We start from the raw sequence: 25,332 nt of genomic DNA, 5'->3' as shown, positions 1-25,332 counted from the left end.
TTCTCTTGGGGCCATGGACCTTTCTTGTTGCTTTCTCTTGGGGCCATGGACCTTTCTTGTTGCTTTCTCTTGGGGCCATGGACCTTTCTTGTTGCTTTCTCTTGGGGCCATGGACCTTTCTTGTTGCTTTCTCTTGGGGCCATGGACCTTTCTTGTTGCTTTCTCTTGGGGCCATGGACCTTTCTTGTTGCTTTCTCTTGGGGCCATGGACCTTTCTTGTTGCTTTCTCTTGGGGCCATGGACCTTTCTTGTTGCTTTCTCTTGGGGCCATGGACCTTTCTTGTTGCTTTCTCTTGGGGCCATGGACCTTTCTTGTTGCTTTCTCTTGGGGCCATGGACCTTTCTTGTTGCTTTCTCTTAGGGCCATGGACCTTTCTTGTTGCTTTCTCTTAGGGCCATGGACCTTTCTTGTTACCTTCTCTTGGGGCCATGGACCTTTCTTGTTACCTTCTCTTGGGGCCATGGACCTTTCTTGTTACCTTCTCTTGGGGCCATGGACCTTTCTTGTTACCTTCTCTTGGGGCCATGGACCTTTCTTGTTGCTTTCTCTTGGGGCCATGGACCTTTCTTGTTGCTTTCTCTTGGGGCCATGGACCTTTCTTGTTGCTTTCTCTTGGGGCCATGGACCTTTCTTGTTGCTTTCTCTTGGGGCCATGGACCTTTCTTGTTGCTTTCTCTTAGGGCCATGGACCTTTCTTGTTGCTTTCTCTTGGGGCCATGGACCTTTCTTGTTGCTTTCTCTTAGGGCCATGGACCTTTCTTGTTGCTTTCTCTTAGGGCCATGGACCTTTCTTGTTTCCACATTCTCTGAACACTTAAAACACACCAAAATGAGAGGGGTAAGGAGGCTGACATTTATTTCCTTCTAAAGAATGCAGATTGCCTGGCTGTCCTGCTGAGTCTCTAAAACGGTTTAAGCCATAGACCCTGAATAAGCAAGCAGATCAGATGTATCCGACTGGATAGCTGCATGTTTGTGCCAGGTGTGTGATTCAGACAGTTGTCAAAAAGGAAATCTTTTATCCACATTTAACTATGTACGACAGGACTCAACTTGCAAACAAATTCACCTTACACTCTCCCGGGAATGGAACATGTCTGTAAGTAGGGGACCACTTGTATTGTTTATAAGGAAATAAATATGGCCTCCTCCATAACCCTCTCAGTTCTGGACTGAATGAGTATATAGGTTTTACAACAAAACAGATTTGTACCGTCACCCTATAGCTATAGTATTTAGCTTAGCAATACTTACGTAAGTGTCTTAATGCATTTTGCAGAGTCTCTGATGTCCCACACCTTAATGTAAGATGTTGAAACTGTGAAAACTAGACTTGTGTAGTTACAATATTTTATTGAAACAACATTATTTGGGTGTCCTCCAAGTGACATAATTTCCTGTCCCGTAACAAGATTCCATACTTTACAAGTACGGTCTGAAAAAGAAACAAGAGGATCATTAAAGAAAAAAAACACTCCACTAGAAAGCAAAATATAGACTATGCATTCGAAAATCGAGAACTTAATTGAATTTCCTTGCATGCATTGTTCATACAAAACCCATAGTAAGTAATTACACACTCTGTTTGGAGTTTAGCATGGAGCAAAAGTAAAGCTATGGTCCCTTAGTTTGACAAAATTACTTTAAGGGCCTATTTCCACTACACGCAGATTCTTGAGGCAGAAAACTGACTCCAATGAATGCCTATGGGAAATCTGCATCATAAAAATCGCATTTAGTGGAAACAGGCCCAAAGCCATTCATTGGAGTCAGTTATTTTGCATCCAGAATCCGTGTGTAGTGGAAACAGGCCATTAAACATAACCATACAGATAATTTATGTGCAATGCAGCAGACACCATGACATATAGTTTGCATATTCTATAAAGACAAGTCATTCACCAGCAATAACAGTTTTTTCATGAGTCAAATACAGTAAAAAGAAAAACAACTCAATATAACCTATAAAACTTGTGTGCATAAATAATTAAATGAGCAGAAAAGGATGTCTGCCAAGTTAAGAGATTTTCTGTGCCAGTAACTAGGACTCCTCAGAGAAAACTGGGTCAGTGGGGAGTTTCTGCTCCAGAATGTGTTAAGTCTTTATAAACAACACAACAGAATTATTGATTTAAAGCAGAAAGTTAATTTTTCTTTTAAAAAAACACCACTGCAAATAGATACCTTCCTGTCTGTAAGAAAAAAACTTTTACAAAATAATTTTACTAAACCTATGTAGATGCTTTAAGACCTTTATTCTTCTTTTTATGTTATGTCAGATTGTAAATTTACAAAAACAAGTCTCTCTCCCTTCTGTATCTTGTAACTGCTGTGTGTTCGACACAATGGGCTCAATTCACTAAGCTTATCTCCTGTCTTTAATAAAGTTTCTAGAGTTCCCACCATGGTGATAAGGCATGCAGTATTCAGGAAACATTTTACCTCAGGCAAACCTAAAGTTAACTCTTCTGTCGAAGTTAACCCTTCAACCCTTAAAATAACTCCAGAATTCTAAAGTTAAAGACAGGCTGTTAATTAACTGCATGTGAAAATAACTACAAAGGAGGTAACTTAACTACAGAGGAGGTAACATAAGGAATAAACAGATAATATAACTCTCTCACTGTGTGGTGGCAAGTTTTCTCTTGCCTTATGGCTAGATCCACACTAGGCACGGTTGCAGGACGGACACTGCAGTCCGGGATCAGGGGAAGATCAGGGGAAGTACTACCAGACCGCAAACTGATCAAAGTGCATCAGTTTTGCATCAGTTTCCGTTCAGTTTTTTTACCCCAAAAAACTGACAGAAAACGTCTATCATTAGGAAGTTAGTGGGAGGATTTTCTGGGCCAATAATAAAGTTCAGGCTATCCGTTTTCTCATCAGTTTTTGTTGCTATTTTGCCTGTGGAGATGGAGATGAGTTTTCTCATTGCTTTTTACTACCCATCCGTGTATCCGTGGTCCATAAAAATGCAGCAATTCCGGACCTTCCGTTCAGGTTTTGAAAACAGGCCTCTGCAAACGCAGACTGATCCGTTTTTTTCTTGGGTGGGGACGGCTGCTATTTTTAACATTAGTATACGGGACTCCGTTTTTCATCAGGGCTGAAAAACGCAGCCACGGATACGTTTCCGGACCTAGTGTGGACTAGCTCTATCTCCAGCATGATCTTAGTGAATTGAGGCCATTAGTCACAGTGACATATACCATATATCTGTATAAAATCACAGCAGCGCGTCCAAGCTTCTTCCTGTATCGTGTCCACTGATCATACACCTAGGTCAGGAAAAATAAAGCACATAGCGCATGATCCCTTATCACAGGTACACCCTGTGTTTGAACACACACACTGTGCAAGGGATTTCAGCCACCGCATGCAGAGTTGGGGATCAGTCTCTCCCCCACGTTTCCCTGCTCACCAGATAAATTCTTTAGATCAGGCACATCAGTATACTCATCAGTGAACTCCAGCAGCCAAAGCTCTATAAAAATATGAACAAACCGCCTCTCATGGCATAAAATCTTCTTTAATCAGAATAAAACCCGCAATCAATTTTGCGTACCAAATGTAAGAATATAAAAAGCGCATCTCACAACTCCATAGTTGCCCTCCAGGCTTCCCCGCCGTAGCACCGGCTGTGTCCGTCCGTGGTGTTGGTTGGCCAAGCGTGCGTGCTCAGAAGCTCCGCCCTACGCGTTTCGTCACTCAATGGGGCGTGACTCATGGGGCGTGACTCATCAGTGGACACGATACAGGAAGAAGCTTGGACGCGCTGCTGTGATTTTATACAATTACTGTGAGGGGGAATCTGTTGGTTTTCACTCTTGGACAGCTGGCTGCATACCAATTAACAGTATAGGGTGGTGAGCGCTGTATCAGTTTTTGGAAATATACCATATATCACAGCCGATATATTCTCACACACATTTGATCTATAAGAAAAAAAAAAGCCAAGTGCAGTGGCCCGCCGATTAGCCAGCCCCCCCAACCAATGCAGATTGGGCATTAGAGCATGCCAGTGGAAGCTAAGTGCACATTGGAGCATGCTGATTAAAGCAGTGCTACCCCTTTTCACTCAGAAGCTTCCAGGGAAAAGTGAAGATGCAAGCTTGAGCAAGGAGAGGTAGCTTCCAACATGTGCTCTGCATGGGAGGGCAGAAACAATGCTTAACAGTACACAGAGTTAATTTTATATAGCTCTGTGGTGTACTCTCTGGCATTCCAGCAGTTGTAGCAGTACTTTCAGTGCTGCAGGGATCAATGCAGTGTACTGGTGTTCAGTGATCCAGTACAATCTGCTTTGCTGCACAGATGTGTCTGGTTACTGGTAATGTGACAGCAGCAGCAGTCAGGTAAGTTAACCGTTACAGAAGAAACATTTTGGCCTGGATTCATAAAGGATTAGCACATGTGGTAATGCAGAAAACAGTTGATTTTATCCCATGACTGACAGAAGCAGAGAGCCTTAACCTATAACTGACATAAGCAGAGAGCCAATAGGCAGAGCCTCCCTTCTCCTGCAAGTCTTTCTGATATGATACCTTCTAGGGAGGGACAAGCTTCTCCACCACCCAGGCAGCAGAGGAGAGAGCTGGCACAAAAGATATTTTCCCTGCAGCCCTTCAGACTTTTAACAGTTTAGGTTCCTGTTTGAAGATGCAGAGGAACAAGTGGGGAAATCACCTAAGCAGGCCAGGTCTGCCCATAATGCCAAGTGAGGAGACTTCCTCAGGCGGCAAAAGTCTGGGGGGAGCACCAGGCAGAAACAGAAAGTGAAGAGAGTGCCAGTTACTGGGGGTAACTGTACCTAGCTACCAATACTGGGGGCATCTATACCTGGCTACCTACCCATTCTAAGGGTGTTTCTGGGGGGCTCACTGCATTTATAACATGTGGTGCAAATTGTCATGTGCTGTGCGACCATTCCAATTTGGGGGAGGGCGCAGCCTCACAAGTTTGCCTCAGGCAGCGAAATGTCTAGAACCGGAACTGCACCTAAGCATGGCATGTTTAATGTTTCTTGGAAGTTCATCCAGACTGTGGCAATAAAATAAAATGTTAAGAAAGACTAATAGATTCAGAGGGAGCATAGGGAGTATAACATACATCTGAGTATAACATGTACATCTAAAGGGATGTTGGGATGCCTTTTACTATTGTAATGTCATCAGTGCACGGCACAGCATGTAACAAAAACAGAGACCACGCCACACTGTTCTGCTGTTACCAAACAAGTTTTTGTGAATTGAAGTCCATTTTTGTTCGGCAAATTAACGAACTTCTACCGCACCTGTGAAAATCTTTATGAATTAGCAAACAAACTGAATGCAGTATTTTAACAACCTGATGTTTTTTAATCGCAAAACCCTTTAGGAATTGGGGCCAGTGCCTCAACATTTGTGGCATGATGGCTGTAGAAAAAATGTCAGAAAGGACATCTACCCCAGGTGAGCAGTTTATACGTTCAGACTCACCAGGTAAGCCTTCCTCAGCATCCAAACAGAAGTAAGCTGCAATTTACTAACATATGATTCTGTAATTTACATTTACATTAGTCACAATAGCAGTTCATGCATTTCACACCTGTAGTGGGTCAAAATTCTTAAATTGTTAATTGTACCGTAACTTCTAAATGACATCTATATAAAGGAATTACAAGTTAATACAAGGATGGTGAACTGTCTATTCCTTCCATTTGATAAGATAGTTGCATGTGTTATAAGTGACACACAACAGCAACACTTGTCATGTCAGGAACACACTATGGCTGCACATGTAATGGCTTTTAAGTGCTAGTAGGATCAGGTCAGCACACCAGTTTCAAGATGCAGGGTTTCCCGTTTATTGCATTTGTCAGCACAGATTGACAATTGTTTTCAGAAAAGTGCAAACATATAAATCAATCTGTGCTGACAAATGCAATAATGGAAACACTGCATCTTGAAACTGGTTTGCGGACCTGATCCTACTAGCACATGATGACTGAACGGTGACGTGGCTTAGCACCCAGGCTCAGCACCCAACTATACAGGTAAGGTGTGCCGAATCTGAACGGACAATGTAATGGCCTTTAGGTGGTTTTGCTTTCCCTTCTTTTGACTTCATGTATTCCAGTATACATACAGTAGGTGCTCCTTAAAGGACACCCAAAGTGAAAATAAACTAATGAAACAAACAATTGTATCCATCTTCCTTCTCCTAAAATGACTTAAGGTATTCCACAGTTTTATTTTATTTTTAAATCTACTTTTTATTTAAGTTTTAACGGTTTTATTGTTTTTGCTCAATGACATTCATAGAAGTATGCCAGAGCTAAAATCTATGAACTATTTACCCTTTTTATCTCTTTCCTGCTCTCAGAAGCCATTTTCTGCTAGGAAAGTGTTTTATAGTTGGAATTTCTTATCAGTGAGGGTCACACTGTAGTCCTTTCCTGTGTGAGTCAGGACTGAGTCAGCCACTTACATACCTGTCATTTAACTCTTTCAGGCAGAGAAAAAAAAAAAGTAACACAGCATAGTTCTGTGTGCTTGGCACTGTACATACCCATGTCCATCTCATCATGTCACCTCAGGTATTCTTTAATGCTGGTAAGCAAAAAAGGAATGTGATCTAGTGTGTGGCACGGTATATAGGGCCACATCTTCTGTGCCTTTGTGAATGGCCATATGCTGTATTTCAGACCATCAAAATTAATTAAAAAGACAGCATCAGACTGGTAAACACTGCAGATCTGTTTATCATCATAAATAGGTTTTGAAAAGGTGTCCAGGAAATCTCAGCCTGGAAATATGCACACTGCTGAGTCATAATTATGGCACAGCCTCATCAGGTCGAAAAAAGTCAACATTTTATTCTGTAGAAGCAGTAGAGTGTTGTACCGTGTTGGCCATCAGTAAAATCGAAATAATATAAACCATTTACATCTCAGCTCCCAGTTCATGTAAGAGTTACCGGCACTAATTGTAAGAAACATTATAAATGCATTATTGGGAATATTCCTCCCTGGGAAATAGATTTAAGTGTTTTTTAATGCTTATATCACAATCGGCGCTAGTGTTATAAGAATAAAAATCAATAATTCAACGCAATTACTAGAGCTAAATTCATTACAAGCAAAACTGGATGATATCGGATTTATGCTTTTAAAACATCTGTCTATAAAACACACTGAGCTTTTTTTGTTTATTTGTTTAATGCTAAACTGTGTGCATCTGGAAGAGTCTCTGGAGAAATGCTAATTTTACAAAATTCCTCATCTGATCTGAGGGAAAAAAAAATATTACTGAATAGCTAAGAAAGGCATTTGTGCATTCAGTTACTGTTAATCTTCAGTTACTCCAGGCGGTTCATATTAATGCATACTACTCTGAAATATTATAAACAAAAAGGGTTCATTAATGACACTGTGTACAGACTAAAATGTGCAATAAGCGAACAAGCAAATAAATCTACTAAATTTGATTTCAAAGCAATATTTTTTTTTCTTTTTAGACTAGTGTAAGTTTTAAATTTGAATCTCAAGTTTTGAACTAAGTTTATTATCCTCAAAAGATTAAGGCTCCGCTCACATTATGGGGGTTGATGCACGAAAGTCCACAAATACTGCTGTGCGCAGACAGTGCATGGCAATATTACAGTTACGACCGGCAGCACTGTACTGCGAGTTAAGGATACCCGAAGTGACATGATGAGATAGACATAGGTATAACTATGCTGCGTTTTTTTTCCTTTCTCTGCCTGAAAGAGTTAAATATCAGGCATGTAAGAGGCTGACTCAGTCCTGACTCAGACAGGAAGTGACTACAGTGTGACCCTCACTGATAAGAAATTCCCCTTTTTATCTCTTTCTTGCTCTCAGAAGCCATTTTCTGCTAAGAAAGTGTTTTATAGTTGGAATTTCTTATCAGTGAGGGTCACACTGTAGTCACTTCCTGTCTGAGTCAGGACTGAGTCAGCCACTTACATACCTGATTTAACAGTTTCAGGCAGAGAAAAAAAAAAGGAACACAGCATAGTTATTTGTGTGCTATGCACTGTACATACACATGTCTATCTCATCATTTCACATGTCCCTTCGTGTATCCCATGACCCAAATTAAAAATACAAGATTTCAGAAATAAAATCTATTTTCTAAATTATAATAATAAATAGCAGCCTTTTTTCAGCTGCATGATGACAAATATAAAATATTTTACATTTATTGAAGGAACCCCTCCCTTCCTTTCATATTGCCGGGATTTTTCCGGCAAACTAGTGGAGTAGATGGTGTCCAGCAATGGAGGAATCGCTAATGGCTGCCCCCAGTATAACCCTAGTTATGGAAAGAGAAGGGTGAAAAGCATGCACTGAAATGATCATAGGCTTGAAGGACTGTTTATCTTTGTATGTGTCAGAGTGGTGCAACTAAATATTTTTAATTAAAAAAATGTTTGGTTTGGGTCCGCTTTAAATGCAGATTTATTTTAGGTCTAAACAAACCGGTGTACATTTCAATAGTTAAGCCCAACTGCATACCGCACAGATTAGAAAGTCAAGCAAAATTAGCTGTAAGCATGTATTTATACAAGTAGAAGTAATGCGGCTGACCTTTAGATCCAGTGAAAAGAAGATCATCAGTAGCATCAACACAAAGCACAGCCTTGTTGTGCCCTTCAGCGATGTGCACACACTGTACAAGGGATGTCTTGTTGCCTTTGCTAGTTGGAAATGGGTTAATTATGCCCCTAGAGATAAGAAAAAAAAAATCAGTTGTGTTAAATCTGCTCATTATTAGAAATCTCACATCTTCTGGTGCTCAGCTTGCAGAGGCGTTTCTCTACACATGCAGCAATCACCAATATCTGACATTACTTCATGCCATCACACTTGTCTGCAGAAAAGTAGTTCAAGTTCAGCTATCATCTTTGGACAATATGGGGGGTTGCTTATTTATTACACTGTTGGTTGAGATTGACAAACTTCCTAGTTAAATGAAATCGCTGCATTATAAAACTCCTTTACTTTATTCAATACATGCATTTTCTTCATTTATATAAACTCAATTAGTTTTCAAAGTTAGCCAGAACCTAAAAATGTATTTTTAGTATCTCACCAACTTTACTGTGTTAAGTATAAAATACACTTTTTTTTAACCAGCTAAGTATTCATACTATATATGAATATATCATATCCAAACAGTCAGTTAAATTCTCAAAGTCCATTTACTGTTGCAGTTTTGGGGTCAACTGCCTTATAGGCAAGGACGGCAGTGCAGGGATTTATAGAAAAAAAACACAATAGAGGTGAAGAAAGCGGGCACTCCGCATCTCCTGCACTAACGTTGCTGGCCATGTGCAAGTGAAACCGCATGCTTACGGAAGAGAAGTGGTAAAAACTATTGAATGTACAAAGCTCTTGACACTCCACAGAGTCCCAGAGGAAGTGCGGGAGCGTGAAACGACCGTTGGGCTGTTATTTGCTTTCTTATTGTGCCATGGATGTACTTGCATGATAAAATAAAGCCACAGAATTTTCCAGCAGTGCTGGTAATTTTTCACATCTCTAATCACTTAAAATCACCGGTTTAGTCAACAGTTTTTAGAAAGCTGCTGCCACACCGATTCAGAACTGGGTACTTAGAACTCTTGTGGACCCAGTTGTTCTAAACTTACAAAATCAATACAAGGCTGTATTACTGTCACTGCTGGGGTCCGCAATGTTGCATATTCAAGCAGGTACATCATATCATGCTTGGCTATTGCTGTAATAGAGCACACTTGAAACTTCTGATTGCCCAAACGATTAGCCTTGATAATTTCAGGCACCTTTGTAAAGTGTGTACCCAAGTCCCTGTCATCTGCAGACACATTGCTAATAATTAGGTATGCTAGACAAACATACCCTACCACAGCTCACTTCTGATTACCTGGAAAACAGAGGGATTCCTAATGCTTTGGACCTATGGTTCTGCTTTAGATAGCTAAAGACATTATTTACAAAAACTGTAATATAGCCTGCCAGAGCGAAACACGATTCCAAGTTTGTATATCTATTTATACTGTTATATGATTGACAATCATTTAAACACTTCCTGTGAAGAGAAAGTCATATTACATGTAGCACAGTGAACAGATAAAAAAATAAATGCAGTGTAAAAAAAAAAAAAAAAAAAAAAAAAAAAAAATAAGCACAAGCTACCATAAAATGCCTTCTTGCAGTTTTAAAACTTGAAGCTGTTAAGTTGAGCATGCAAAACAATAACACAAGCCACAAATAGGTTTGGTTTCTAAAATGAATGATTAATTCTGAAAAATCATATGCAGGTAACCAAATTAATAGTAAGCAGAAAATAATAAATATCATGCACAGGAGCTGTTACTTGCAACAAGGAACATGGGTGTACATTGAAGCAGATTTGTACCTGTGTACCTCGGACAGAGAGGAATCACTTTCATCAGACCTACATAGAACAGTAGTAGAGTGCAAGGGGAAAGAATACAGATATCAGACAGATAAAGATTGTTCCTTGGATAGGAAATGCAGAAAAAAGGCCAGACAAGACACAGTGGACTGCCATAGTATTATACTGTGCAATTATTCCTCTAAAGGTCGGCATACACTGCACAATGCTTTAAAGTGGAAATGAACTCTTTCACAGGAAAGAAAGAAAAAAACATATAGAAATGTACCCTGTATGTATTTAAAGAGTTTAGCCTGTCCAATTCCCCCTCATCTGTGACTAAGCACAAGTTGTAATGTGATCACTCAGCTGTGTCAGTGTGCTGCCATGACAAAGTTAATTGGTAAACACAGGATGTTAACCCTATGTCTGCTTCCATGAAAGCAGGAAGTAGACACTGCAGATTTATTGCAGGATTGGTATCAGCTGTGACAAAGAAATGTTTTTCTTTAAAAGTGGTTATGCTGTTGCATATCTTTTAGAGCAGAGAGGTAGATCTAAGCTCAGGTCCGCTTTACTAGATTAGACAATAGATTCGATAAACATCAAATCTACTATTAAAAGGGAAGTTATTCGATATTATGATCAAAATACGGAGAGAGAATTGATTGGCTATGCAATTTCCTTTCTGATCGGTGGGAGAGGGAGTGTTGGGGTTCATGGGGGCAGCAGTAAGCGATTGTGGCTCTTAATGCTTTGTACTGCATTGAGGGTGCAAAGCTGGCAGCTGATAACGAGATAAATAGACAAGATTTCTCCTAAAATCTTGTCAGCTATCAACTAGTGAAAGTACTGGTAGATAAGGCAAACAATATTTGGAATACATGGACCATTTAACTACCACAAATTGTACAGTGTATGCCTATAATATTTGTTGTGTTTCTATTCATAGTTCTGCTGTTTTTTCTAAGCTGGGCACCTTTCTTGTTAGAATAAAGCGAACCAACACACACTCACAAATGTGTGCGCGCATAAATATTTCAGCTCAATCAGACCACCTACAAACATTATCACAATAAACCATGTAAAATGTTAGATTAGATAGCATAGCATCTGCCTATTAACATCTTCCCATTTGTTTAACTATGTGGAAAATTCTGTTAGCTGAGTCGCTAGGTTTAGACTGAAATACCTTTTGCACAAATGTCAAAACCTGTACATCTTCTAACTTCAATCCCTTCCTTATCAGTGAATAAACCTTAACCACCCCACCCCCCCCCCCCTTAAATTATGCATAACCTCCTACCGTTAATATTGTAAATACTATCCTCACTTGATCCTATACACTATATTTTACCAATAAACCAAATGTTATCTCACCCTAACCTTTATCTCTCTCTAATGCTGGGAATACACCATGAGTTTTTTTTTTTTGGCGGGTTGATGGCTCGATAGATAACTTCCGACAGGTCCAATCTGATTTAGACCGTTTTTCTGATCGATTTTCTCAAAGAAGCTAATGGAAATAGATCAGAAAAATGATTGGAAATTGATTGTTCAGTAAATCTGCCTAAAAAGCTTTTTGTGCATTCTCAGCATTAAATAGCCTGACTAGAGTTTAACTCTTACCATAGCCTTATCTCAATCACAATTTAATAAAGCCTAAACCTAAATGCAGTGTTCTCCCCAGGACTGATTAGGTGGGTGGGCCGCCCGGGTGTTTTAAAACCCCGCCCGCCTGGCAAAAGTCCGTTCTATAAACTTTAAACTGCAGGCAGTAGCACTCCATAGCCTGCTAGCAATTAGCGGCGTTCAGCTCTCCCATAAAGCTGACACTGTACGCAACTGCAGGAGCGCTCCCCTCTGCCTGTGTGACCTCACGCTTCCTGGTGATACTATGATTGGCTGTGCGTGTTGGAGGGGGCGGGACCATCACGCAACAGAAGTCGGGACAAACACGCAGACACACTAGTGCTGGAGAGAGAGCCTGAAGCTTCAGGCAGACTCTTCTCCCCCAGTGAATCCGGACAGTGTGCCTTCTCTGTCCTCCTGAGCCGGCTGTATGAATGTCAGCAGCCAGTCCCATCCTTTCTAGGCAGCTCCGAGGCCGACTCACATGTATCAGGCAGTGAGTGCACGAGTTCTGCCGCCCCGCCCCCTCTTTCCTGGCTGCTTGTTTCTTTTGATGCCGGGAGAACTCTGCACGTGACCTGTGATCCTCTGGTAAGAGATCTCTGCTAATGTCTTGTAACCAGCAGGAGCACATTTAATCTGATAAAGTGCAGAGTATACAATGCAGAGTCTCCAAAGGACTTGTAATGCAGGCTAGGTGACCTGAACAAACAAACAATGATTGCAGTCAGCTGCAATTTAGATAAGATGACTTGCTGGGGATGGAGGCTGCTGCTGAATGCTGTCTGTCTTAACCCCCATAATATTGTTTGGTATAACGCTGCAGCTCTGTACAGAGTATATTGTCTTGTCATACAACTGCCCCTCAGAGGGGCTCACACTCTAATTCCTACCATAGTCGTGTCTATGTATGTATGATGTAGTGTATATATGTCTAGGGCCAATTTAGGGGAAGTCAATCATATCTGTATGTTTTGGGATGTGAGAGGAAACCCACACAGACGCCGGGAGAACATGCAAACCCCTGCAGCTCGTGCCCTAGCTGGGATTTGAATCAATGACCCAGCTCTGCAAGGCAAGAGTGCTATTCACTACACCACTGTGCTGCCCATATGCAACCATGCTGGCCAAACACTTCCTGAGTTTAAAGGACAACTGAAGTCAGAGTGATATAGAGGTTGTCATATGTATTTCCTTTTATTACCCACCCATATTCAGTGTTCTTCCCAGGCTCTTTAAGACGGGTGCTTCACCTAGCTAATTTTGGTGAGCACCAGACTGTCATCGGCTTGCCTCCTCATCCTATGTTTTAAGCAGAGTCCTGGTCCTGCATTCCCCCCCTCGCACCCACCCAGCTTCTTTTTCGTGCCACCCGGCTGGAAAAAAATCCTGGGGAGAACACTGTAAATGATAATCTGAAATTGCCGTAATCTTATCAATGTAAGCAGTGCTAATAGTAAAGTTAAAAATGGTTGGGCTAATATTGGGTCAAAAAAAGTGCTTAATTCATCTGATGCTTATTGAATCTGCCATGAGGTATGTAGGGTCTCTGTCTAACCTTCATGTTTATTTAGGTCATCAGAACAGTCACGGGCCGTCAAGAATGCCTATAGTGGTGCACAGGGATGCTGTCTACACCTCATCACTTTCTAACACCACATACAGCCACAGATTCTGGGATCATTATAGCCTTGCCAGCACAAATACAGAGGTAAAAAGCCAAACCAAAAGGGAGTATAACCAAAATACAGTATTTCATTTTCTGACAGGTTAAGAATCCTACATATAAAGTAATAAATAAAAAGGCAATGCTGCTAAGTGGGTGCTGCTGGATATCATGGGCCCACTAGTCGCCCTCCATCTCTGTGCCCAACACAATACTCCAGTGTATGTGCAGAACTGAGCTAAGAAATCTGAAATCACAAAGATATCTAAATACAATTGCATGACTCATTCTGCTAGAGCTTACAGATGAAGGAAATATTAATCTAGGATGCACATCCCCCCCCCCCAAAAAAAAAAAAAAGACAAAAAAATTACACCCTTCTAATTTATGTCTTTTTAAAGAAACAAAAAATGAATTCTCTACATGCCTAATGATCAAGAAACATTTTCCTAAAAAAAGTAGAAAAGCAGACTTGCATCATCATCCAGTATTCTTGGAGAAAACAAGGATTACTGGCTAATAATGTTAGAAGAGGTTAATTTTTAACACCTACATCCAAACTTCTAAACAACTGTACATACAGAGATAGATTAGGCATGTTAAAATCTAGTGTAAGCGTTAGTAAATTAGTAGCTTAGGGACATTTTGAGACAACAAAAATAAGCTGGTGCATCAATACCGAAACAGTGATCACAGGAAAAGGAGGACAGCTGATGCTTCTCAGCCTTCTACCTAACATTTCACTAGAGTATAAATAATCAGAAATTCCTGGCTGGCAGAAGTCATGGGAGGGCTAAATCTGCTTTATAGCTGCCAGCTGCTGATAAGCTGCTCTGTTCATTGACTTTAGTTATGGATGCCCACCTGAGCATGGTGTAGTATAACGAGAGTTAGTAACCAATTTCAGAGAAAAACTACACATACATAAAAATAAATAAATACATCTCATATAACCAGTTTAGATCATACTTACATCTGAACAAAAGTAACTCTTACTATAGCTCTAATTCTGTACTGATAGTGTCAAGCATACATTATAGAGCAGTTCCCATTCAGCCATGCTTCCCTATCCTTTCAAGAACATGAAGTAGCACCAGAGTTATTTGTTGGAGGAGAGGTAAAATGGGCATACTGAAGATGTCCTAAAATAGAAACTGTAAATATAGAACAGTCTAGAAACTCTGTATAGATGATTTCTAAGACACAGTTCTGTGCAGCAGGAAAGCATAGATTAGAAACTAAAAACTATACCAAGAAGCTAAGCCTTTCCATTGAGCAAAAATCTAATTATCGATGAAGCCACTGCCTAGGAAACCAGAAAACTTCAACTAGGACACAAGTTCAGTATAGCCTCTACATGAAACAAAACCATGGACTTGATTTATACAAAGCAGACCTGAATGCCACAGCTATAAGGAATAAGAAAAATCTAGAAAAACAAATTATGGATGCCTGACTAGAGGATGGAAAAAAGAACAAACAAAAAGCAAAAAAGACAAAGATCAAGCCATTTGCTATAAACAGTCCACAGGGCAGCCATGGGGGGGGGGGGGGGGGGTGCACTGACACTGCAGTGAGGGGCCCAGGGCTTCTGGGGGCCCTGGGCTCCCCACAAAGCGGTGGAAGGGGCGCATGTGCAGGCTGCGGGCCTGTGGTTCACTGACCAGCACACCGTGTTCCAGCACGTGGGGAGCAGATGAGTGAGCCAGCTACAGCAGACTTTCTATACTGGGGCACCACCTATATCTGGCTACAGGATGCCTATACTGGGCCATCACCTATACCTGGCTACCTATACTGGTGCGGGAACCACCTATACCTAGCTACCTGTACTGGGGCACCACCTATACTTGGTTACCTTTACTGAGGGCACCACCTGTACCTGGCTACCTATACTGGGACACCACCTATACTTGGCTACGTATACTGGGGCGGCTATAGCTTGCTACCTATACTGGGGGCACCTGTACCTGGCTAACCTATACTGGTGCACCACCCATACCTGGCTACCTATACTGGAGGCAACTATACCAGGCTACCTATACCAGGGCACCTCCTATAGTTGAATACCTCTACTGGAGCACCTGTATCTTGCTGGGCACTACCTATAGCTGGCTACTTATACTGGGGGAACCTATACCTGGCTACTGATACTGGTGCACTTATGCTTGGATACGTATACTGGGGGGCGCCTATACCTGGCTAGGGCAGGGGGACGAGCTGAGACAGAAGGGGACAAGAAGTAACACAGGGAGATAAAAGAGGCACGGGGGAACAGAGGCAGACAAAAGAGGCACAGGGAGAAAAGAGATGAGACGGGAACCTTAGGTCACACAGGGGGACACAAAAGAGGCACAAACTGAGGTGAGAGAGGGGGACAAAAGAGGCACAGGAAGAAAAGAAGGGGACAAAAGAGAACGAAGAAAGGCTAAAAATTGACCTAAGAGTCCCTATCTCAATTGTTAACCAGGGACTACCTGTATTTTGGCTCCACCCACAACATGCCACTTTTTGCCGCATCACGCCGTACATGCCACTTTCTTCAGTGTTGGAGCCATGCACATTTTTCGCCGCAGTGCATTTTGCGCACGGACATGGTGGTGGGGTAGCTAGTGGGTGGGCACAGCAACCAGTGGGTGGGCCCTGGGAGGGGGGGGGGGAGGCCCAGGCCTGATGATGTGTGAGGGGCCCCAAAATAAAACACTTTACCAACAAACTAATTTACAAGCACATGGCATATTATTCAACATCTGTTACGCTTTAAACTGGCAGAAAAATGGGAATTCCACATGGTTGACACCTGAACAGCTTCCTGGAAGGCTAGCAACCAATGGTGGCTATGAACAGGACAGTTTTAGTCTCATCATTGCTGCACAGTAATTTAAATTCTACGCAAATATAAAACTATACTGCAATAACTCCGCTGTAATATTTCCAAGCCACTCACTGGCTTATAAACTGCTCACTTTAAAACAGGTCTAGGATTATATAATGGTTGAACGTTTATGAACAAAAGTGTGACAATAAAATGTCAGGCAGGAATCCAGATGAAACTACAATCTTAAATGCTATCACACATACAGTATTTAACTAGCAGGAAACATATAGCATTTGTTATGACAACCATTCTCATATTAAACGTTTTTAAAAAATCCTTGTTTTAATATCAAGGCAAAGGTAAAATGTTAAAAATATTATTTAAAATGTTACAGGATGAGAATCACACGGATTACAAATTACCATCAGAGGTAGACTGTTACCTCATCATTTGACACTACTATCTGCCACACAACAGAATAGAACTTCATTTAGGAGCAATTATTTTTTAACAATTGATAAACTTCGCCTTTGACACCTTTTTGTAACATTAATGGTAATACAGGAGTGACAGTTCTCAATACCAAAAGGAGTTTACACATTGCTTTTATTATAAACTAACATCTCAAGTGGAAGAGTGTTTTTTTCAATAAAAGAGTTCAAAAGATGCTATAAAGTGCACTCGAGAGGGGGTAACAAATAAAATATACATACCTGGGGAATCCTCGAGCGCCTTCTGGCCAATTGCACCCACGCCGCCCTCTTCTGACTGCCTGTTCGCCCGCTACAGGCCCCGAAAAAAACCTCAGTTGGGGTCAGTTGGCGCATGCGCAGTCCGGCCAGACGTACTCCCGCCTCGCTCCCACGCTGGGAGTGTGCGGGCGGCCAGGCATGCGCAGTTGGCTCTGGACTGGAGGAATTTTCAGGGCCAATTGCAGGCAAACAGGAAGTCAGAAGAGGATTGTGTGGGAGCGATCAGGCCAGAGGAAGCTGGAGGAAGCTCTAGCTATATATATTTTATTCATGTAGCCACATGTCAGGGTCACTTTAAAGCTCAGCTAAATGCAAAACTTAATGCTGAAAATTCTCAATACAATAATTTATTCTGGAATTTCTTTGTCTAGCAGTAAAAGGTGGAAAATTAGGTAGATTGATATCAGACATCTACCACCAACTTAAAACCTTTGTTTGACTAGTAGCCTCTTAGTAGATTGCAAGTTACTGTCTTTCCGTGAACTACAAGCTTTTCATGGTTTCTACTGTAATGCAGAGATTCCGTGAAATAAAGTCTGTTCAACTGCTCCTGCTACTCTGGGTGTCACATGGTCACACCTGAACGGCCCACCTATCAGCTAAATCCAGACAGGAAAGGAAGCAAGCAGTACTGCAGTGGGAAGCACACTTGGCGCAAGAAAGAAGTATAATGGCCACCACTTTGGATTTAGCAGGACTTTAAATATGAAAGCAACATTTCCTGTAAAGTTACTTAACACTTGAACTGCACTACCAGAAAGGTATGCATGGTTGTTGCTGTTGGAGTTTGAGGTGTTTAAAGTGTGCTTACACCAGTCCATAAGGTTAGAATTTATTTTCTGCAATCTCATTCAGCGGTTTTGGAAATGCCACAATCTGGTAAGTGTTAACTAGATTTGATCAATAAGGTGTCATGTCCATAAAACAGTCTGGCTGATAGCTCACATTTGGACTGACCATGAAGAGAAACTGAGCAGCCCAAAATACAAGAAGGGCCGATCCAATTAATTTTTCTCCAAGATTATATTTTCACATTATACATAAAATACCTTTTAGTCCACCAGCAAGCAAAAAAAAAAAAAAAAAATACTCCGAATAATTTTGACAGTACTTCTCCACTTTTTGGTACTGTTTAAAATGCAGAGCGCAAAAGTTATCTTAAACAGAATATAACAAATTATTTCCTTAAAGAAATAAGAAAAAGAGGAGAAGAAAAAGAGAAGAGGAAAACAAAGTGAATTGGAACGGGACCAAAGTTATATAGGCTGGATCCTGACATTAGTAGATTTATGATCAGATGGTGTGTATGGCAAGCACATTTGACAAATATCGTAAGTATGAAAATAATTATTCCAAAGAACAGTGATAGTTCTACTTAAATGATCCATTTATAAGTTGGATGCTGTAACAAATCGTTCTTTAAAAACTGGTCACCTCCCAAGCCAAAATTATATATCCGACGTTTGTGGGTTTGAGCAAACATTAAATGTAGAAGTGTGTACAACTATTTATTTACATATTCTAACCACTGGTTGCAGATATGCATTCCAGAGTAGGTAAATACAGATCACCTTATCAAAAAGCAGTATTATCTGGATATAATCTCGTATGCCTATGCTGACATTTTCCTTTTTACAGTTACCAAAAAAGGGGGTGACTATTTTTCCTGTAACTTACTTATCTTGCTGACATGATGAATTTCCCTGAGAAACTGTGAGGCGGCTAAAAACATTCTTTTCATTACGTGATCGACTCGTTGGGGAAGAAGGAGGTGACAGACTAGCCTCTGAAGTTCCAGAATCTGAACTAAAAGGGAAAAAAATGGTATGCACAATTCAATAGGTCATAACAGATTAAGGTCAGTAAGGTTACAACATGCAATACAAGTCTGCTCTCCAAACGTTTAAGAGGATTTAAAAAAAAAAAAAAAAAAAAATAGTGTCTTGATCTTGAACAAGAGAAAATTTACACTAGTTGATGCAGAGGACTACACAGAAACAGGCTTCAAAATTCAAACTGCAGGCTCACAAAGGTAGTTTTGACACTTGCTTTTTATATGCATGTGCTGAAATCAATCTTTATTGCATTAACTTAGGGGTTTAAATCAATCTTTTTTTTAAAAAGGTGCCTCTAAAGGGCTGCAGTTTTGTTTGTAAACCTAGCTCAGCAAAGTGTGTTACATGAGAAAATAATTCTGCAGATAAAGTAAACGTTGAAAGGTAACATCTGAGATGATGCAGGATTATGTCAATTTTGAATGCAAATGTATGTAGCATGCAAATGGACCAATCAACTCCTGCCAAGGTGGAATGCCATTGGTCCATTTTCAAGATACATAAATTTGCATTCAAAATGTACATAATCCTGCATAAACTCAGATTTGCATCTCATTGACCATGCTTAGTAGTGTATACACTTATGGCAACCCTGAGCACCCAACAAGCCATACGTACAATTTTTGCTCTTTGGTTTTACTAGTCTTTTCCCCACTTCTGTCGTAGGCTTTCCTTCGGAATGATGGAGATGGTTCTGGCGCTCGGGGGTTTGGTCTTGTCCTGAAGGGAAAACATGATTATCTCCATCAATCCCTGTTACACTTGCAGTTTTTTTTTTTTTTTTTTTGTACATTACCAACAAATGTAAGTATTCTTGAACAAAGCAAATTGCACAGGGCAGACAAGGTAAATCAGACAAATACATCTTTCCAATCAAACCACTCAGTCAAAACTTTAATTATGAAGAGGCAAATGTTTTGAAAGAAATTAAAGGTACAGAGAAGTTCCCCTCCTGTCAACCAGATTAACCACAGTAAGACTTCTGACTCAATATACTAATACCTTGTGCTTTAACTACATGAAAAGTATTGTAATAGATTCTTGCCATTCAAGTTTTATTTTACCAAAATGTGAGAAACAGTTTGAATGGGTTACATGAACACAGCCAGCGTCATGTAAAGCTATAGCACAAAGTTCTGCAACAATGTGCAATGTTTTATGTTTAGATTGAGTGTTGGCTTTTCTGGAAATCAATGCACACCTTTCTTCAAGTGTGAAAATATATAGAACAGACTAGGAATGAAGCAATATACTGCAAAATATAACAAGTAATAGACAAAGAAGCCAGTGGAGAGTACTTCTATATAATTAAGAGGGAATGTTTTAACATTTACCAGAAACCAAAAGACATTAACCCATTCGCGTTCCGTCGTTTTCACTTGAGAAATGTTCACCTCCCATTCATTAGCCTATAACTTTATCACTACTTATCACAATGAACTGATCTATATCTTGTTCTTTCCGCCACCAATTAGGCTTTCTTTGGGGGGTACATTTTGCTAAGAGCCACTTTACTGTAAATGCATTTTAACAGGAAGAATAAGAAAAAGACGGAAAAAAATTATTATTTCTCAGTTTTCAGCCATTATAATTTTAAAATAATACATGCCTCCATAATTAAAGCTCACGTATTGTATTTGCCCATATGTCCCGGTTATTACACCGTTAAAATTATGTCCCTATCACAATGTATGGCGACAATATTTTATTTGGAAATAAAGGTGCATTTTTTCTGTTTTGCATCTATCACTATTTACAAGTTTAAAATAAAAAAAAATATAGAAGTATTTCATCTTTACATTGATATTTAAAAAGTTTAGACCCTTATGTAAATATTTACATGGTTTTTTTTTATTGTAATGTTTTTTGTTTTTTTATATTAAACATTTTATTTGGGTAGTTTTGGGAGGGTGGGATGTAAACATGTGAATTATAATGTAAATGTGTGTTTGAATTTAATTTTTTTTTACTTTTAGTTGTAGTTTTACTTTTTGGCCACAAGATGGCGGCCATGAGTTTGTTTACATGACTTCACTCAGCGTAACACACGCTTAGAGCGACGTATGGGGTACGTTACAGCCAGAAAAAGCGAAGCTTCCGAGAGAAGCTGTCGTTTTTTCAGCGGGGGAGAGGAATCAGTAATCGGGCACCATAGCCCGATACACTGATTGCCTGGCTAACGAACCGCGGGCCGGGAGCGCGCGTGCACGCGCGAGATTGGCCGCGGTAGCGCGCATGGTGTCCAGGAACCAAAATAGGTTAAGGGCCCATTTTCACTATTGCGAATTCGCATGTGTTTTTCGCATGCAAATTCGCATAGCAATACAAATGAATGGGACTGTTTCCACTTGTCAGGATTCCTTTGTGTTTTTCTGTGCAGAAAAAATTCGCATGGCAGAGGCATCAGAATTTGCATGCCGCTATGCGAATCGCATACAATGTATTAAATAGGAAATTCTCATGAGGTTTGGGCATGCGAATTTTCATGCGGCGAATTTTCATGCGAATTTTTACCGCGGCGATTCGCACCGCACAAGTGGAAACGCAGCTTCAACCATAGAAGCCCAATGCGGAATTCTATTCAATGCATAACTAAAATGTCTTCTATATACAGTAAATAACAACAGCTAGTTGGTAGCAAAGATTATCATCAATGATCTCTAATAAAATGCATAAACATAGTTATGACATGTGACCAATATATAAAAAGGAGTTATTACTTTTGAGGCAGGGAACACACTTGACTGCTTTCGTGCGCGTTTTCTGCACAGAAAAACTGAGAACTCATGTTAATCAATGTGCTATTTCACACTTCCTGTGTTGTTCAAGCACAGAAAAAACGCTGACATTCTGCATGATGACTGCACATTTTGGCAGTTTTCTCTGTCAATTACATCAGCTCCTGTGAAAAAACGTGTGCGTTTTCCTGCATGGAAACACACTTGGTGTACAGAAAAAGTATGCAGAAAAACGCGCATGGAAAACTGAAAGTCAAGTGTGTTCCCTGCCTGAATGCGAAAGCAATTTTGTAGTAAATGAATGTAAATGCAACTGTGGTAAGGCTGCATAGTACCGGATAAGCAGCAGTGTTTGCAGGCACTTAGCCTGCATGAGCCCTTGTAGATCCCCAAGCTTGGATCAAACCTGACCACAAGTACAACTCCTGGCCTGACCTCCATTCACCACCATAGGTGACCATCGCTCGGCCTTTGTACTGATGCAGAGGCCATTCTATAATGATACTGAGGTAACAGGAGGAAGCTTTGCCAGGAAGGAGAAGGTATGGCTAGATTCCAGGAAGAAATGCAAAATGCTAAAACATGCTGGAGCCATTAGTGACAGTGGGGAGTGTATTCAAGATAAAAAGCCTGCTGCCATTTTTATTACAGCAATCCACTACAGTTAATTGAAAAGGAGTAATCTATCATTTAAAAAATGCAGATACTTTTTAGAGGATTGATGAGCCCTAAATCAATCTGTACTGTGATAATGACTGCTTTTATAGTTTGCAAAGAGCCTTGTTTTTTTTCCTACAGCCATCTCCACACTTTCCTGCCTGGGAAGCCTTGCCCCTGGACAACCACACCCACTAGTTTCAGGGATCTAGAGGCAGGAAGGGACAACATTAAATATCAGCGAATAAGGTAGGCTGCAGTTTGAGTGCCACGAAAATAAGGATACATGCAGGCCTCTTTCAGTGTGTGCAAGTTAAATATAATAAACGGTTACAAATCTGACAATGGCCATAGGGTCACTTTAAAAAGAAAATAGTTAAACACAACATTGCTGTTTTCTGTTTGCATGTAGCTTGGACAATTGATGAAAATAACTGATTTTCTACATACAGATCTTGAAAGTGTACATCAAGAATTACCTTGCTATTGAAATGGAGAATGGTGTTCCAATAACGTCCAATAATAACAAGGTGCTGATGCAAGCTGGGCTCTAAGACTATTCATTCTATATTGACATTTGCAGCAAAAAGCTTTCCTTTTAAATTGCAGGGTGTTTTTTAAAAGCATTGAAGTTGTAAACGAGTTAGGCTGCCTGTGATTATTGCTTACTTTAGCTTTGAGCGTGGTACAAGCCGCAAACATTTAACCAGCGGAACAAGCGTTAGATGTGAGAATTCTGTGTTATGAAAAATTCATTCCTTTAAGGCAGTATACAGATGGGTGCAGATAAAAGACGCATGGCTTTCAGCTTCAGGGTGTCATTTACAATATGCTTCAAACAATCAGAAATGCAGCACAGCAAAAAGCACTCACTTCAAACATTATTTAATAGACTGCTTGACTTGGCATGTATCAGACCATATGCTTTCATAATGGATTCTGGGGAAATCAGCATTTTAAGATAAATGCCCTTAATGTTTGCTAAAACTGCTACGTTAATAAATATTGGAACACTAGCACAGACAATGTGACATCAGGTTATAAATATCTTACCTGTGGGATAATAATAGCCCAGTGAAAAGCTTCTAGGTACTTTTATGTGAAGAGTACAAACCCTTGCATAGCAACAGTATCCTAGGGACTGCAGTTTACTCAACTCAGTGCGGGCAAATTACCTACAAAAAAATTTATGTGGGAGATCTGTGTGCACAGCCACAAACAATACAGTTACATCATTCTGTGTGCTGCTGTCATTTTTACTCAAAATACTTCTACTCTAACAGCACCCTTTGGATGGGGAAATGCTAAGGTTGCTTACAGATCTATGACAATGTTTGCAGCGTATTGATGCATGAAAATCCCTAAGTATACATTTAGTGCATATATGAAAGCAGTTATTGTAAATGCATGCATGATGCTATGCAACAGATAGGAACAGTGACAGAGAAAAGAATGACGACAGCAAGCAAAAGGGGTTAATGCTGCACAGACAGACTTACATGCTGCCTGTTCTAGAAGGTAAGCCAGAAGATGGGGGTTGGACATCTTTCTCCCTAACAGAACTGCCACTTGATTCAGTGATTGCAGGAACTCCTTGTACTTCAGGAACAGGAGGAAGAGGAGCAGAAAAACCATTGTCTCCTGCACCAGGATCTGCAGCCAGCTCACTGCTATCGGCATAAAGCAGCTCTAGTTGTGTAGTGGTTCTCCTCCGTGCCTGTGGGCAATATGAACAATATTATAAATCATGAAAGGAAGACTTGGATCTGAAATAACACTTGGTGTAACAATACCGGCCCGATCCAAGTCACTTCTCCTAAGCTTTCTGCTAAGTGAGATTATAAAATAAAATGCCTTTTAAGCCACTAGCAAGAAAGAAAATTATGACAAGTGTGAGGGCCCGTTCACACTGCACGCGTTTCCATATGCGTTTTGGAAACGCGTGCGGGGGGGCCGACACGCAGGACATCAGACATTGCATAGAGTGCAATGTCTGATGTTCACACAGCATGCGTTCCGGACCTGTGCGGTCCGGGAACGCATGATGCACGCAGATTTTACAAAAACGCGCGGCTGTCCCATTCACTTTTCAGTGATGGGATCAGCCACGCAACGCATACGAACGCAGATGGCGTGCGTTCGTACGCGTTGCGGTCCGCACTTTGTAGTCTGAATGGGCCCTAAAAGTTATTTTTAACAGAAGATGAAAAATGATCTCCTAGGAGAAAACTTGGAAGAAAAACTACAATTGGATTAGGCCCATTAAAGCGGAATATAACCCTGCATTTCAACTTTGCTCTAAAACATTATTTACAGCATATTATATGCAACCAGCATTTTTTTTTTACTAGACCAGCATTGGAAGGGTTACACACAGAGCTTTAAAGTTCCTGGAAAGAACTGCTCCCCGCAGCCGAAGTTTAGATAGATACATTTAAGCAAAACAAAATGTAACAACTGTGGAATGTGACTCACTCTCTCTGACTGTGCAGGAGCTGGAGGATGTTATAATTTAAGTAGGCCTCAGTTATTTGGACTGAGTTTAGGTAAAAGGCTTGTCCGCAGAGTATACCTTTAAAATAAATAGAGTTTCTTGTGATGTAGGCAGAAGCATCTCAGTGTTTGCTTGAAACAGATGAATAACAAGCAAATACTGAGAACATGTTCCTGAAGGAAGGCCACAGGCCTACCCTGCCCCAGACAAGTGGACTACGAGATCAATCAACATAGGCCATGTTTACAAAATACCACATTCCTGTATGTAAGCAAAAGGCATCATTAAATATTAATCGAGTAGGTGTGTATTATGACACCACGAGGGGTCGAAGCCAATAGCCGGGTCTGGGGG

General features: G+C 40.5%; 1 protein-coding gene across 10 annotated transcripts in view; it reads right to left on the bottom strand.

The window, feature by feature from the left end:
• The window catches only part of KIF21A (kinesin family member 21A), a 207,634-nt gene that overhangs the window by 16,549 nt on the left and 165,753 nt on the right, over positions 1-25,332 (bottom strand). For 6 of the 10 annotated variants that reach the window (XM_068276297.1, XM_068276295.1, XM_068276298.1 and 3 more), the window contains 6 exons: positions 23,984-24,201; positions 19,708-19,809; positions 18,932-19,060; positions 10,408-10,446; positions 8,595-8,731; positions 1,256-1,436 (listed from right to left, as the gene is read on the bottom strand). In XM_068276297.1, the coding sequence (XP_068132398.1) occupies positions 1,256-1,436; positions 8,595-8,731; positions 10,408-10,446; positions 18,932-19,060; positions 19,708-19,809; positions 23,984-24,201 (806 nt within the window). The remainder of the gene's footprint in view (positions 1-1,255; positions 1,437-8,594; positions 8,732-10,407; positions 10,447-18,931; positions 19,061-19,707; positions 19,810-23,983; positions 24,202-25,332) is intronic. The other 4 variants (XM_068276299.1, XM_068276304.1, XM_068276302.1 and 1 more) reach the window with 3 other exon arrangements.

The sequence above is a fragment of the Hyperolius riggenbachi genome, chromosome 3, assembly GCF_040937935.1.
Source record: "Hyperolius riggenbachi isolate aHypRig1 chromosome 3, aHypRig1.pri, whole genome shotgun sequence".
NCBI lineage: Eukaryota > Metazoa > Chordata > Amphibia > Anura > Hyperoliidae > Hyperolius > Hyperolius riggenbachi.
This window is presented reverse-complemented; position numbering and strand designations above follow the sequence as displayed.